Raw genomic sequence first — 16,781 nt, forward strand, 5'->3', positions numbered from 1 at the left:
ACCAGAAGATCTTTGGGAGATCAGGAAAGAGATCCTAGTTCAAGCCACAAAGGAATAAATATTTTACCAGGATTTCTTACTTAGGTATCATTGATGGGCTTTAAGTTCTTAAGTCCCTGAAACTGTATGCACATTTTTGTGTGTGTGTGCAGGTGAATATGCAGCGTGCCTAACTTATTTTCCCTCCTTCTCTTATTCCCCACCCCATGTTAAATATGACAGCTGTCTTTTGCAAGTATCTTTATTCTTTTATTATTCATTTTATTTTCATATAAATTAACATCCTAGAAAAATTGAAATAGAAACACTAAATACAGTATTGCACATAGCGATCTTTGTTAAATGCCCTATTATTTCATTGGAGAATGGTAATATACACACTGGAGGGACTGAAGGGGACAGGAAGACTACAAAACAATAGAAAAAAAAACACTACTGTTTCTTTGCACTTAAACTACAAACTAAAAAGTAAGAGACCATACTTTACATAAATACAAACAATTATGATTTAGAACATTGTTTTTCTTAAGTTGCTTTCCATAATTGGTTTGCAAGAGCAATAAATTCTCCCTTTTATCCACAACTATAACTTGCAACGAAGATCATTAAAAGTAATGGAAAAAAACACCCAGCTCATACAAAACCATCACAATGCATTATGAGCTGACCCAAGTCATTATATGACTTCAGTAAAAAAAAAAATGACCATTTTCTTTCACAAATATATAGTTATGGAGAGCAACCCAAGAGTTGGGAAAGCACTGATTATAAATGGTTCTTAAATTTTAAAATAGAAAATTTATACTTAGACATGAAACTGATACAAACAATTCACTAGAAATAACATTTTACCCATATGTCTAAATGCTGTGATGTGGAGGACTGGTTGTCAGTAGAAAGGAAAGTGTTTTTGCTGTGACGAGGAATATTCTCACAACAGTGAATTTTAGTTAATGTTTAGCATGTTGAGAATTAGTGCAGATACTGCCTCTTACACATGCTGTTTTGGTCTATCGGTATAATACCATAAACTTTTACAAAAAGAAAAGGTGTCAAATTCTCCACTGGTCTAGTACTTTTGCATTTTTATATGAATATACAGTAAAATCCAACAATTAGTGAACTGTCTAGAAAACAAAAAGATTATGCAAGAGGTCAAGAAGAAACATGAGCAGAATGACGGTAGTTTCCCTCCCACTCTCAGGTCAGCTGAATTTTGTGAAAGTCGTTGCAATGACTCATTTTCATTCTGCTTTTCATTGTTCAAGTTTTCATGCTTATCTTTGCTTTCTGAAAACAAATACACCAGATAAAAGTTTTAGTTAGAAAGAACTTTTAAAAATGGAAAGAATTTAGAGTAGCCTAAAAAAGACCTTTTCATTTGGATCAAATTCTGTGGGACAAGGTTAAAGGTCTACCAGTCCATAAAGGAAAAAAGTATAAGTGGGATCTGTGTTATCTTTGAGCACTTTTATCAAGACAAATCGCCAAATACTTCTGAGAAAAAAAAAGTTTTAAAAATTTAACTTCTAACCAATATGAGAGGGTGTCAAACTCTCCATTCTCATCCTCAATCCTACATGCAAATACATAAATATGAAAACGGAAGTGGCTGCTTCACTTCATGGTAAATGTACTCTAATTATCTTCTGTACTCATAATAGCAAGATTGAGGTTCACTAATAAGTAACTATTCCTCCGCATTCAATACAGTTACAAGACTGAATCATCAGGAGCAGAAGATAAGCTGAACTATCATGTAGTAGTTATCATTAGATAAGATCATTTTGATACAGAGAAACTGAAGGGACCACTGCTTCTAAATGAAGATATAATTCCTAACGTTTTAAAAAAACAGGGCTATTTAATCATATCCCAATATGGGTTATTTTAATGTCTTTTCCCTTTAGACTACATTAGACTAATTCAATTTAGAATGGTCCTATCTTAAGGCCTAACTCAACTTTTCATTTAAAACATTTACTTACACTGTGGTACCAAGTGATAATCCCTCAAAACAGTCAACAAAACACCCTCAGTATCACAAGGAAAAGCCTTGTCATTTTAACCAAGCCCTTCCCTCCCAGGGTGGACAACCTGGCATTTTGTTTTAAAGCGGGGAGTGGGCAAGCAGGAAACTTAAATGAGCTTGTTAAACTCCGTCTCTGGACTGACCACTCTCTGGCAGCCAACTCTGCTGAGCCATCTGTGGATATAAACGGGGTCTGGGCACCCTGGGCAAAGCGTCACACTGCTCTTGGCGCTTCCCACCAAGTTTACACCCCAGTGGATCTAATCCAATTAGAATGATCACTCGTGGCTCAAATACAGCCTCTGCCGTGATCTGTGTGTAACAAAGAAAGTGAAAGATGGTCTCCCCACCCTGCCCCTGCCAACATGCACATATCCGCATAAATGCACACCCTCAGTAGATGCAGTAGATTTATCTTAATTTTTTTTTTTTTTTTTTTTTTTGAGACAAAGTCTCACTCTGTCGCCAGGCTGGAGTGCAGTGTCGCAATCTTGGTTCACTGCAATCTCCACCTCCCAGGTTCAAGCGATTCCTCTGCCTCAGCTTCCCAAGTAGCTGCGACTACAGGCACACACCACCATGCCCGGCTAATTGTTTGTATTTTAGTAGAGACAGGGTTTCATCATGTTGGGCAGGATGGCCTCGATCGCCTGACCTCATGACCCGCCCACCTCGGCCTCCCAAAGTGCTGGAATTGCAGGCATGAGCCACCACCCCCAGCCCAATTCTTAAGTTTTGAATAATCAATATCAAGACTCTTAGCCTTCTGGGCCTGACTAAAGGCATAAGAAAAAGGAGATTCTTGAAGTCAGAAGCTCCTTATTTATTCACACTTAGTAGAAAAATAATTAAAATATTATGAGTTTGTATATATTATGAAAATAGGATTTAAAAGCCAAAGAAAATAACAAGTTAAAAATCAGTAATACTTACAATTCCAGAGTCATGTCTTGGTTTTATTTTATAAAGTGATTTTCCCTTCTTCTGTCTACACACCTCTTCGGCTTCTTTTACTCTGATGGGGAGAAGACACATGTATTTAAACAAAACCTACTTAGATCACCTCATTCTACCTTATAGTAAGTGAGCAAACCTCAACTCAATAAAGATTTGAATTACTGCAGAAAATAATACAATACACAGAAGAATGTTATCTGACATTTGAATTGAAAGCCTCAACTGTTACAGCTACAGAGGCTAATTTATCTAGGAGTTCTTAACTTGGAATCATAGTATGATTGAATGGAGTAATATACAAACACATAAGAATTTCTATGCAGAGTGTGTATGCATTTCATCCTATATAAAAGGAATCTTATATACAAGTAAATAATGAAATACCCCTCATTGTCAGCTGAGAGTATGAGATTGATTCTATTACATAAATAGGATTGGCACCATGACGTAAGTTAGAAGCATTAGAATAATTAAAGAGTATCACAGCCAGGGCGGAGTAGCTCATGCCTGCAATCCCAGCACTTTGGGATGCCAAGGCGGGTGAATTGCTTGAGCCCAGGAGTTCCAGACCAGCATGGGCAACAGAGTGAGACCCTGACTCCATAAAAAATACAAAAACTTAGCCGGGCATGGTGGTGCGTGCCCTGCAGTGAGCTGTGATCAGCACCTCTGCACTCTAGCCTGGGCAACAGTGAGACCCTCTCCCCTGCCACCCCCCACCAAAAAAAAAGTGTCACATAAAACTTTACATGCCGGCTGGGCGTGGTGGCTCATGCCTGTAATCCCAGCACTTTGGGAGACTGAGGCAGGTGGATCACAAGGTCAGGAGATCGAGACCATCCTGGCTAACACGGTGAAATCCCATCTCTACTAAAAATACAAAAAAAATTAGCTGGGTGTGGTGGCGGGTGCCTATAGTCTCAGGTACTCGGAGGCTGAGGCAGGAGAATGGTGTGAACCCAGGAGGCTGAGCTTGCGGTGAGCTGAGATGGCACCACTGCACTTGTGCCACAGCACTCCAGCCTGGGTGACAGAGCGAGACTCTGTCTCAAAAAAAAAAATAAGAAAATTTACATGCCATGCTTACTTAAAATTATTTCAGATTAACTTCCTATACCACACACACTCATGCATACAAATCACTTGGAATAAATACTTGAGCAGTTTCTAAAAACTGAGCTTCATCTAGCATGGGAACCAATCATTTGATAACAAAAAAGAGAGTGAGCAGTAATAACATTTTAATGTTTCTAGTATTTCTTGTTAAGCGTATATGACAAGGAAAACAACATTGAACTGACCAGAGGTATAGTTAAAAGAAGATGCTATTTGGAGCAAAGTCCTGTATGAAGTTCTGGCTCTGCTATTTGACACTGGTAATGTTCTTGTACCCCTGAACCTCCCTATTCCCTCACAGAGTGAAAAGTTTCCATTATATATTAAATTATCTTCATTATCACTGCACAGAGTTGCAAAGACGGAGTAAAATTTTATTTAAAAAGTTCTTTATGCATTGTAAAAGGCGATAAAATTTATTATTGTTTTAATTAAACAAATAGTAAGAAATCTGTAAATTGGATTTTTTTTTAATAAAAAGGGGAGCTATGACAAGGAAAATAATCTATCAGGTAAAATTTATTTTTTATTACTGTGACTTTTCCTTGGGAATTAGAAATGAATTATTTCTGGAGAAACCACAAAGGCTATGGCTTGATCTTAATAAAATGCATTTCATATAGACCTTATAGCCTAATTTCCTGAAAGAAGTGAATTATAAATATATTTCTTGATGCCTGTGGCAAAAAATCTAATGACAGAATTCATCTCCTTTACAACTAAATCAATTCCTCTTTTTAAACAATAGAATGAAACAAACAACTCAGTATTGCAGCTATAAGATTGATGTTATAGTTTATATTAAAGCATGACAAATGAAAGTAACTCCTTTCAGATATAAAATGCCTGCCTGGTTGATATTGTTAGCAATTCCAGAAAATGATGACAACTTAGAAGATACTTCATTGTTACCACTTTTATTACTTTTCACCCAAGCCATAAATTGCCTTTAATCCTTCCTCTAAACATTTGAAGATAAAAACATTTTCTTTATAACAAACTAAGGATTGCAGCATCCCCATCTCCCTCTGAAACAGCTACCAGTAAATTTAAGTTGAAGTATTTGGATAGGGAATTAAGGAAACTGGTTTTTTTTTTTTTTTTTTTTTTTTCAGCACTTAGCCAAAATCCAGTGGATCTCCTCTTAAATTTACTTGGAGCTTTTTAAAGCATTTTGTGGCATTCCAATAAAATGTACTTTACAAGTATTTAGATCCTCAAAGCATCTTAATTTTCTCCCAATCCTATTTATTTTGTTCTCAAAACACATTTTTGTAAGGATCACAGGAAGCCGAGTCTAATACAAACATTTTTAATTTTACACAAAAACATCCAGTCATTCCTTACGGCAGAGACCACAAAAACCGAGGAGAATGTGCATCGGAGGCCTCACAAGATCTTTCAGCTCATCCATTCATTTTTCAGTCATTTCTGAAGCATTAGCTCGAGGTCCAGCACTAGGCACAGCTCAACATTATAGGGACAATGAAATTCAATGTCTAGCAGGAGAGAGATACTCATGAGCAAGTAAATGACAATGTTGTATTAAGAGCAACCACCCAGGTTCGTATAAGGTACAACTGTGTCCTGGAGGAGGATCCTGGGTGGGTAGGCAGGGGTTACAGAGATCTTTCTGGAGTAAGCGACTGCCGAGCCTTGTTTAACAGGCACATCTTAATCGTTTATACTTCTCTTGGAAAAGGAAAATGGATTGAACATGAAAGAATAACATATAAAGGTGGAGTAAGAGTCAAGAAACAGCAAACTGAGCTTCAAGAACTATGAACAGTTCTCCTTTCTGCTGCCATAGGATTCCTGTATGGAGGCAAGAGTTCCAACTGGTTTTCAGGTTTATGCCTCAGTTTCTTATGTGTGTGACTAGGATGAGTCAGTCACCTCACTCTAAGCGCCTCTAGTTATGCACACATAAATGACCTGGGCAGCTGGAAAACTGAGCTCCAGAACCTTGAATATAGTTCCTCTTCTAATTTCGGAGCAGGAGATTCATGGAGAATTTGTTAAAATGCAGCTCTCTAGGCCTATTCTTGGGTATTCTGATTTAGTCACTCTGGGATGCTTTCAGAAGTGGCATCTGGCAGAACCTGGTGTAGGTGGCCTGTAAGGACCACCCTGAGAAACGGTGCCCTGGAACTGAGGCATTAACACTCCCTGAAGCCCCAGCGGTGCTGCCAGACCCCCAAAACAACGACACTTCCTCAGTCCCCACTCTTGTACCAGATCGCAAACCCAAACCACATCAACTTGCTCCTGAGTCTCACTCCTCCTAAGCTTCCCAGCAAATGCTGCTGCTTCCAAAAGCCAATTTTATTTCAACAAAACTCTGACAACAAGACATTTTTCCACACTTTCGGCAGGAAAAAAGAATGTGTCCCTGGAGGTCGACTATGTTGCCAGAGTTGGCAGAAATAAGAAAAATAATGAGGGAGAAGTCGGTATGAAGACAGCCTGAGCCAGCTGCCAACATTCGATCTTCCTACTTGGGCTCTCCATTTGGTTTACGGCGGCAGATTTCATCAGCTGCCACTCTGAGTCTATTGAGTAACTGTTTGTACGTGTTCCATCCTCTTTCTCTCCTGCCTCACTCCTCATTCAGTGATGCCTAACATTTCTTAAACTAAGTAGAAAAAAGATGGTCATGTCACAACCAGACTTGAAAGGCTTTTAGTGAAAAGGCATGGTGGAGATAACATTTCAAACAATAAATTAAAATGACCAATATGTCCTGTTTGGGAAGGAGGAGAAAGTAAAAAGAGGGACAATACCTCATTGATAGAGTGAGAAAGCAATCACCACGAAGAGGGAAGTGTATCCTGAGAGAGGAAACCAGAGCGGGGCTGAAGATGGTCAAAAGGCTTCCAAACTGTGTCTGCACTTGAGTTTAACTTCTAATCCTGGTGGGGGTCTATGGATGTTGTTCAGAGACACAGCTCTGTGCATGATTCATGAAGAGATATATATATACGTATATATGTGTGTGTGCATATGTATATATGTGTGTGTGTGAATACACACACACACACACACACACACACACACATATATATATATATATATATTTTAGTGGATGCATTCACACAAAGGGGGACTACCAGGGCATTTGTGAATCAAGATTTCACCCTATTAGAGAACTAAAAAGGGAAGTAAAAATTTTAAGATGACATCTGTGATAGGCTCGTTTTAACAGTTGCAACTTCTAATTAGCACTCCAGATAACAGAAGGAAAATATGAGCAAAACCAAACCATATGATAATGAAAAGAAACTTCATTCATCACTTTTAGTGACTTTGGGGAAAAAAAATCAAACAACACAGAAAGCAGAGACTAGAAAACAGGAAATGTAGCATTATCTTTTAGATGGAAGAGATGGATACTAAATGGTAGATAATGGCTATAAAACTTGATGTTTATTTTAATATTTTACAATATCTTTTATTGTCTATGAAACTTCAGAAACAAAACTATGCTGAATAAATTTCAAAGGTAAGTTCTCATCCCTTACATGGAGGACCAAGAGTCATGCAAAGAATATGAGGCATTCTGTATCTTTTAAGGGATAATTTAATTATGGGAAATAACCAAAGAGCATATGGAATCAGGTTTGGTAAACAGAGTAGGTGACCAATGTGAGTAAAATAAATTTCATCTCGAAGCAAACTTTCCTTCTAGCAATGCTCAGAAACAGTGAGATTAATCAATGAATGTGTAATTCCCAGATAATGGAAACTTGCCCCCTTTACGGTACTATCTTTGTATAACCAATTTTGAATAGTCTTTCTTGAAACAAATTAAACTTTTCTCTCTCTTAAAGAAATGGAAAGCCTGGTGTGGTGGCTCACGCCTGTAATCCCAGCACTTTGGGAGGCTGAGGAGGGTGGATCACAAGGTCAGGAGTTTGAGACCAGCCTGGCCAACATGGCGAAACCCTGTCTCTACTAAAGATACAAAAATTAGCCAGGCATGGTGGTGGATGCCTGTAATCCCAGCTACCCAGAGGCTGAGGCTGGAGAATTGCTTGAATCTGGGAGGCGGAGGTTGCAGTGAGCCAAGATCATGCCATAGCACTCCAGCTTGGGCAATAGAGTGAGACTCTGTCTCAAAAAAAAAAAAAAAAAAAAATGGAACAATTTAACTTTTAGTTGACGGCCCATGTTCATCATTGGACACATCACTGTTGTAATGTGCTGTAATACAGGGCCACCTTCCTAAGGACTAAGGCCTCCTGAGATATGTAAGGCAGTCTGCCCAGGCCCTGACCCAACACTGTACTTTGCCGGTTTTGTTTGTACTTATTATGTCTTCTGTTTCTTCTTAGGATGATAGGCTGTGATCACTTCTTGATAGAGCCAGCATGCCTACCTTAAGCAGAAACTCTATTTCCTTTTCACAATCTCTGTCTTCTCTAGAGAAAGCCAGATGACTAAGCTAATTAATTAGAGCAGTAGGACTCCGAGTTTGTTTCTAACAAAACGAATGGAGTTCCTGGACTTACAGGCAGTAATTTCAGTTGTCGCAGGCTTCTCCCCAGCCCCCAGCTCCCACATACTTCATTGTTCACAGTCGCACCTAAAGAAGGTTAGGGAAGCCCCAAAGGCTGACTTACAGATAGGCAGGGAATCGCGGCTCCACATTTCAAAGAATATAAGATTCTAAGCTATTGCATCCTCCAACTGGCTTATTCAACAGGTTCCCATAAAGATAGAGTAACGCTGGAATGAATATAAAACCTGAAATTCAAGCTTCTCAAGGTAAAAAAAAGTGTGAAATTGTTGATTGGTAATGACAGAGTTTGTGATGCTACAGAGAACTACCTCTGGGAGGCGTGAAGCATTTGGTGAGGAATATGACTATAAGGTTATTCCTCAGTTGAAACTGTTTTCTAGGTCTTGGGCAAAAATGACCATATGAATATAAAACATCTTTACTTATTAAAACTTAAGTTCAAATTTACCTTTAAAAAAATCTTTATAATAAATTTATTTTCCAAAAATAAAGTTGTAAATGTAACTTAAAGAGAAGCTAAATAAATTTTGAAACATCTATATAAATTTTTACTCCTTACAAGAAAACATTCTAAGTGGTAACAGCTTCATTTGGTTAGGGCATTAAGCATAAAAGTAAGTTCTTAAGAAAAGAAAAACTTGAGTCTAGGAAAATTAGAATATTTTTAAGGTTTATAATATCAGAGAGGAATATGTGAGAGAATAAAAAATACTTTTCATTACAGAATTTGTTAAAACTCGTTTTAAATTCCTATTATTTTTATTTTGGTATTTTTCAAAACCAACAAAAAGTTTCTCCCATTTTGGCCTCACTATAACTGGGCTCATTTACACTAAGGGTTATTTTAAACAACGACAGCGGTTTCTCATTTCTCTCCTAATAAAGATGTATTTTTCTCTACACTCTCCCTACGTAACCCCAGACCCATTTATTGTCAGGCAAACATATACAAAAGTTCAGTGTGATTAAGTTTAAAAACGGTTTGTGAGATGAAGAAGGGAGATACACTCTGGCATAGATACAGAGAAAAGAAACCAGACATCCCTGCAGCCCGCTCTGCAGGCAGAATATCTTCATCCACCTTTCAGACCGAAAGCCAAGCTGGCCACAGTCTTATCAGGGAAACAGACATGCTTTCATCATTCAATCGAATGAGAAAGGGAGCCACTTTTCTGCCACTAAACATTAATAGCTTGGTCTAAATAAGTATCTGTGGCAGACGGTTTCATTTCCTGCTGGCTGCAGCTCGGCTTGCTGGAAGTAGCCCTGTTCGCCTATGGAATCTCCCAGCATGGGAGAGGTTAAGTGCATTGTGGAGCTGGGATGTCACAGGTCTGAGGTTCTGATAGAGCAGACATGGATCTGCTAACAGTAAACAAAAAGCAGAAATAATGATCGTTACTACCGGTTCACAATATTCTTTACTAAAACATAACACCATCAGGTCTGCTAAGAAATTTAAAGCTTTTTTACCCAAACGTAGAGGGAGAGAAAAAAGAGAAAGACACACACACACACACACACACACACACACACACACACACACACACACACAGAGGGAGGCATAAGGTGGGGGGTGTGTGGGGAGGAGAGAGAGAGGTGGTGGAGATTCTAGACAAAGGCTAGTTAGAAGAGCCAGCTTAGGAGCTCTGAGTCTTTCTCTCCAGGTAAAGACAGAAGTGAGTATTAGATGTCTTGTGGAATTAAGGTGATCTGGGGAAGTTTATCTGATGTCTTTTGGAATTAAAGGTGATTTGGTGAAGTTTATTACTAGCTCTCTGTTCTCTCCTTTGTAACCTCAGTGACTTAAAATACACACATACAAAACCACAAAACCCCTGAGATATACTGGAAACAAAATCAACCCCAAGTCACTTATCATTATCTCAAAGAAAAAAAACTTACAAGGCTTCCTCAGGCACCTATTTATAAATTTCATCACTGAGAATCTCTGACTTTCTCAGAGAAAACACTGCGCTTGCACCCCAAATGATCAGGAATCACGACTCGAATGAGCACAAAGTAGTTCCTAACACGAAGAAAATCAAGCTTTAAAAACATCTTTGAGCTGCTTCATGCAAGTGTCAGCCCTGGAGGGACTACAGGAATGTGGCTCAGTAATGGACAGTGCAGACGTAGGACATCGTGCTGTGGGGTCTGGAGGGGTCTGCCCCCAGCTCCCTGGGGGTCCGGGGCCAGCACAGATGCCTTACACACATCGCATTCCTTTCCCTTCACAGTAACACATGAAGCAAACCTGCCACTCTTATCAACAATAGGAGCCGAATTTTACAGAATATTCATAGTCCAAAATCCAGGACTCCTTGACAATTAGATAAGTATCTATACTTATGTTCCAAAAACCACAAATGTATTCCTCCCACGAACATAAAATTAATGCACAGATATTCTGTGTATCTGTGTTTCCTGAAACCATTTTTTTGTCGGGTATATGTGGGTGAAAAGAGCTGAGAGGATCATTTACTCATAAGAAAACACATTCGACCAATCAAATTAATTTCCTGGGGGCTGAATCTCTTTGATGACTGTCAAAGATTCTATAAGATGCAGAACACTGTGACTCATGGGTGAGCTCCCTCAGAAATGAAGAACTCTCCCCCATAATTTTAGAATGGCTATACATTAGTAATGATGGGTGTGGATGAACGCTGCTGTGCACTCATTTTAAACCAACAAAACAAATAAATTGTACACACATACAAATCATCACACACATCTGCCTCTGTGTTTAGTCACAAAAAGCCACCAGTTCTCCTTTAACTGGCAAATCTACTTGTTGATTTCTAGTCTTTACTCTTCACCATGCTCACGATTCTGAAATGGTTAACTAGTCCCTAATCCCTAATTTTTAATTTTTTATTTTTTCAATGGAGTATCCCTCTGTCACCCAGACTGGAGTACAGTAGCATGATCTCAGCTCACTACAACCTCTGCCTCCTAGGTTCAAGTGATTCTCATGCCTCAGCCTCCCGAGTAGCTGGGAGCACAGGCGTGCCCCACCATGCCTGGCTAATTTTTGTGTTTTAACTAGAGACGGGGCTTCACCACGTTGGCCAGGCTGGTCTCGAACTCCTGGCCTCAGATGATCCACCCGCCTCAGCCTCCCAGAGTCCTGGGATTATAGGCATGAGCCACCAGGCCTGGCCACTTGTCCCTAATTCTTGACAACTCACTTATCCTTCAGTTTTCAGAGAACTTCTGAGTTTTCCAACTATCTTTCTGGACATGTTTCCTTAATCTCTTCTGTTGCTTATTTATTAAGCTTCCTTTCAAATGTCATGCTTTCCCTCCAGGACTCTAATCTGGCCTCCATAGTATCTGTAGGAATTTTCCACTTTGTAATTCTAACTACCACTTCTGCGGTGAAGACTTTTAGATCCAATCCTCTAGCCTTGACCTTTCTCCCAAGCTCTAGGTCCTAGATGACATTCTCCTCCCTCTCACCCACCTGGGCCTTGGTTAAGAGCATAACCATTCAAAACCATCCATCCAGTTCCTTGATAAACCTCTGAATCTTTTCTCTCCCTCTTCCCCACCCCTTCTATGCATACGCAAAGAGTTAACAAGTTCTGTTATTCTTCAGTAATGACATTAAAATCTGTCTCAACCTTTCTAATTCCACTGTCCCTGTTTTTCAAGCCTTCTCACGTCCCCTGAACCAGTGCCATACCCTGCAGACTGGCCTCCACGTGTGAAATCTATCCATCCTTTACAAACACGGGAATCATCTGAGCCACTTACTCATTTGCCAAGCAAAAACTGTTTAAAGTTCCTTAGCGAGGTCTGCGAGGCCATTTGCAGACTGGCTCCAACTCACCTAATCTCCCCTTATTCTCTGTAATGTTCCCTGGGCTCCAGCAATACAGAAGCACCTCCCAGTCCTATGAGACGTCTTTGCTAATCTGTTCCCCTGGGACTGCCTATTCATTTTTCCTTTTCCTGTGCTCTCCCATGAGGCCTTTCAGGTTACGCTCAAAATTAGCTTCCTATAGGAAACATATCTGACCCTCCAGGCAAACTTATTTACGTAATCCTCTAAGCTTTCACATACTTTTTTCCCCCCAGATTTTCACTGTAAGGATGACTTCTGACTATTTATCTGTGTCTTTACTGTGCTAAATAGTAAGATCCTTGAGTTGAGGAGTCCTGCATAGTCATCTTTATATTTCCAGGGCATTACATTAAAGCTCACACAAGCAAGTATTCACTAGATGTTTAAAAAATAGCTGACTAAATGAATGGATGATGATGCACAGTAAAACAACGATTAAGCTTAAAAAATCACAGAGATAAATTCTGGTAAACAACTAGGCTTAGATTGAAATCTCTTGTTTTTTGCCTCCTTCTTCCAGTGAACTCTTCAGCAATGTGTCTGCATGTCCAATTCACATTTTGAGCAAACTACTAAGGATTTTATTGGACTTGACCTTTGAGTTTACTGACTTGCTGCTATAATTCCATCTGTAAATAACAATTTAGTTTGAATGAATGTACATAAAATTTAAAGTTATAAAATATTTAGGGCATTATGTTTTCTTCTATCTTATAGAAGAACTAATGTCTTCAATACATGACCATTAGGAGACTGTAAGGATACAGCAAGAAATCATGTCAACCTAGCCTCACTAACTCCTAGGTTAGGAGACATATATGTAATATATTTTCATTCCAAAAAATCATTTAAAGACTCTCTCATGGGATATCTGTGGACCAGAAAGAGAAATGATGGCTACATGAGAGGATACCTAGATGAATTTACAATGAACAAACATGCTCAAGGAAGATAACAGATTGACTTTATATACAGTTATGTTCCTTTTTTAAAGAGTGTCTCATTGAGGAAGGTTGAAATATAATCAACTGGTAAAATTTATATAGATATTGTTTTAATCTGAGAACAGGGAAAGCTGTCCTGGCATTCACAGATACCCAGAAAAAGGCCTGGGTTGATTTTTTATTTGAAGAAAATGACTATTTACAGTGGGGCAGTGGTGTGCAGAGACAGTGGGCATATCATGTGCACCATCTCATTTGACCACCTTGTGACCAAACATGAGTGATGCCACCATCCTATTTTAGAGATGAGCAGGCTGGGGCTCAGAGAGCCTCTTGAGGTCACGCAATAGAAGAATGAAGAAGAGAACCCAGATGTGGTTAACTCCACAGTCTGCACTCTTTCCATATCACAATAGCACTAAAAAGGGGACAAAATCATGGGCTTAAATGTCTAGCCATTATTACTATGAAAATGATATTCCTACAGTGGAAAGTAGATTTGAATAGATGACTTGCAATGTATTTCCCAAGTTCAATATCCATTTCCCTTTAGGGAGCACCCACAGAATAAGCATCTTAAAAGATGTAATGCAATGTAAGCACCCTGAAGGCAGAGAGTGCCTTTTCTCTCTCTATTCCATGCCCAGCACAGCACCTGGCTCATCATAATAGCAGCTAATACCAAGACCTTATAATGTGCCAAATGAGGAGCTAGGAGAGCTTACAGTTACCATCTCCTTTAAATTTCGCAGTAACCCCCTAAGGTAGATATTGTTGTTGTCCAACTTTTACAGATGGTGAAACTGACACTTAAAATGGCCAAATTACCTGTTCAGGATCACACACTAATTTGTGGCAGACTTGTAGTAGTTCAAGTCCAGACACACATCATGTACTTCCAGAGCGTTCGCTTTCATCATTGCACTATTTTCTCTCACAATGCACACATATAGGAAGGATAAAAAGCGGGAATACAGGATGCAAGAAGGAAGGCAGGCAAACAGCAAGGCAGGAATGCAGGTAAGCGGAGAGCTTGCGGTTTGAACTATATGCACCTTTTTATTATGAGACCCAGAACAGTGGCTCTTAAACTTCACTGTGTGTAGGAATCACCCGAAAGGCTTGTTAAAACACAGATTGCTGGTTTCTACCCCCATAATCAGCAGGCCCAGAGTGGGAGTTCAAGAATGTATAATTCTAACAAGTCCCCAGGTGATGGTGACAATGTTTGCCCAGGAGAACATTTTGAAAACCTCTGTTTGGAGGTAGCATAACATAGCATAATATTTTGGAAAATTAAACAAACAAAAACAATATTTATATTGTTCAATAAATACGTGATTTTCAGAATGTTTTTAATATTTTATTTGCTTTCTTGCTTATATCAATATATGCATTTATATTTAATGCATATTATATATACATTATATATTTATGTTAATTATATTCATTTACATGTATTTTATTTATTTATGTTTCTATTTACTTACAATCGTTCGAGTCTTTTCTGTTTTTTGAGACAGAGTTTTGCTCTGTCACCCAGGCAGGAGTGCAGTGGCATGATCTTGTCTCACTGGGGTTTAAGCGATTCTTGTACCTTAGCTTCCCAAGGAGCTGGGATTACAGGCACCTGCCACCACGCCCAGCTAAGTTTTGTACTTTTAGTAGAGACAGCGTTTCACCATGTTTCCCAGGCTGGTCTCGAACTCCTGACCTCAGGTGATATGCCCGCCTTGGCCTCTCAAAGTGCTGGCGTTACAGGCGTGAGCCAGCACGCTTGGCCTACAATCATTTGATTCTGAAAGACTGAATCTTTTACAACACTGAAGATTTTATTTTAAAAGAGAACTAGAGAAGTGGATGCATGTCTTTTAGCAAATACAGAGGAGAAGTTCTATTGAATAATTGGACAAATTTTGAACTCTTTTCAAGCAAAAGTAGTCATGGAAACACAGTGGGCTATAGCGTTCATCTTTGAAAAAGAAAAGCATGTAAGATTCATCCGGAGAAGAAAAAACCACCACCACATTCTCCTGACTCTAATTTCTAGGAGGAATTTTTGACACGATTGTCTAAATAAAGGATGTGAATTGTAGTCAGTATAAATCTGAAAATGTAGAAGACACAGACATTTTCCAATGGCCAATTTTTTCCTTCCCATACAAATCCTCAATGAAAACTGAGACGAAACTTTAACTTGGTGAAAGCATTTCTGAGGAAAGTAATGCTTACAAACACTTCACGTATGCCATGTAGTTTTTTGGTGATCTAATCTCATATGAGGTTAAAAATGAAAAATCTAGAAGAAAGGACAGTTAGCATACTTCCCCTACCATCTTTTTTTTTTTTTTTTTTTTTTTTAGAGACAGAGTCTTGTTCTGTCACCCAGGCTGGAGTGCAGTGGCACGATAGCAGCTCACTGCAACTTCCACCTCCCAGGTTCAAGAGATTCTTCTGCCTCAGCCTCCTGAGTAGCTGGAACTACAGGTGCATGCCACCACACCCAGCTAATATTTGTATTTTTAGTAGGATGGGGTTTCACCATATCAGCCAGGCTGGTCTCAAACTCCTGACCTTGTGATCCGCCCACCTCAGCCTCCCAAAGTGCTGGGATTACAGGCGTGAGCCACTGCGCCTGGCCTACAATCTTAAACCACAATCACAAGAGTGTCCAGTGAATAGCAATCAGAGGTGGCTAGCATCTCAGACAAATCCTGGAACTGTGATGGTCTGTGCTGATAAGGAAGGAAAACACAATTGCTTGAAGGGGTAGATGAGTAAACAGCAAGGTTCACATTCCATTTTGTAAATAAAGAGCCTGAATTCTACTCTGTAAAATTTAGAGTAGCTTTCTTTCTCATTCTTCCACAAGGAGTTTAATATGGGATCTGAAAACAGATGAGAAATCTGAAAGGTACTATTAAGAGCTTTTTTCAATGCTCAGTTGATATGCTTAAGTCTGAAAACAGGAAGATTTTTGTTCATATACATGTTAGGATTTTAAAGCTTCTAATCACATTGGTCATCACTAATATTTTTAAGTCTCTGATATAGAAAAAAAAAGAGTTTGGTTTTTTTCTGCATCTTGTAGTAGAGATGATTTTAATTCCATGTCAGACTTGGATTTTCATGGTATTTACAAAAGCAGCTCACTTGATACACCCTTTGGTCCTATAAGAATGACCATATTCTTTCTGTACATTCTAAGAATGTTTTAGGTTTCCTTAACAAAATAGTAAAACAACAATCACTGGTTCCACAAACTTAACGATAGTAAATTAAAAAAAATACTCCTGCCGTACATGATGGTCGAAGCTATTATAAAATTGCATCTGACAGCCAGATTCATCTTTTATT

General features: G+C 38.9%; 1 protein-coding gene across 3 annotated transcripts in view; it reads right to left on the reverse strand.

Annotated features, from left to right (window-relative positions):
- Nucleotides 1–227: 227 nt before the first annotated feature.
- FMN2 (formin 2) overlaps nt 228–16,781 on the reverse strand; it is a 394,366-nt gene continuing 377,812 nt past the window's right edge. For all 3 annotated transcript variants that reach the window (XM_055373763.2, XM_055373745.2, XM_031015559.3), the window contains 2 exons: nt 2,966–3,047; nt 228–1,290 (listed from right to left, as the gene is read on the reverse strand). In XM_055373763.2, coding sequence (XP_055229738.2) covers nt 1,264–1,290; nt 2,966–3,047 — 109 coding nt within the window. In that variant the 3' untranslated portion in view covers nt 228–1,263. The remainder of the gene's footprint in view (nt 1,291–2,965; nt 3,048–16,781) is intronic.

This window comes from Gorilla gorilla, chromosome 1 (assembly GCF_029281585.2).
Source record: "Gorilla gorilla gorilla isolate KB3781 chromosome 1, NHGRI_mGorGor1-v2.1_pri, whole genome shotgun sequence".
NCBI classification, from domain to species: Eukaryota; Metazoa; Chordata; class Mammalia; order Primates; family Hominidae; genus Gorilla; species Gorilla gorilla.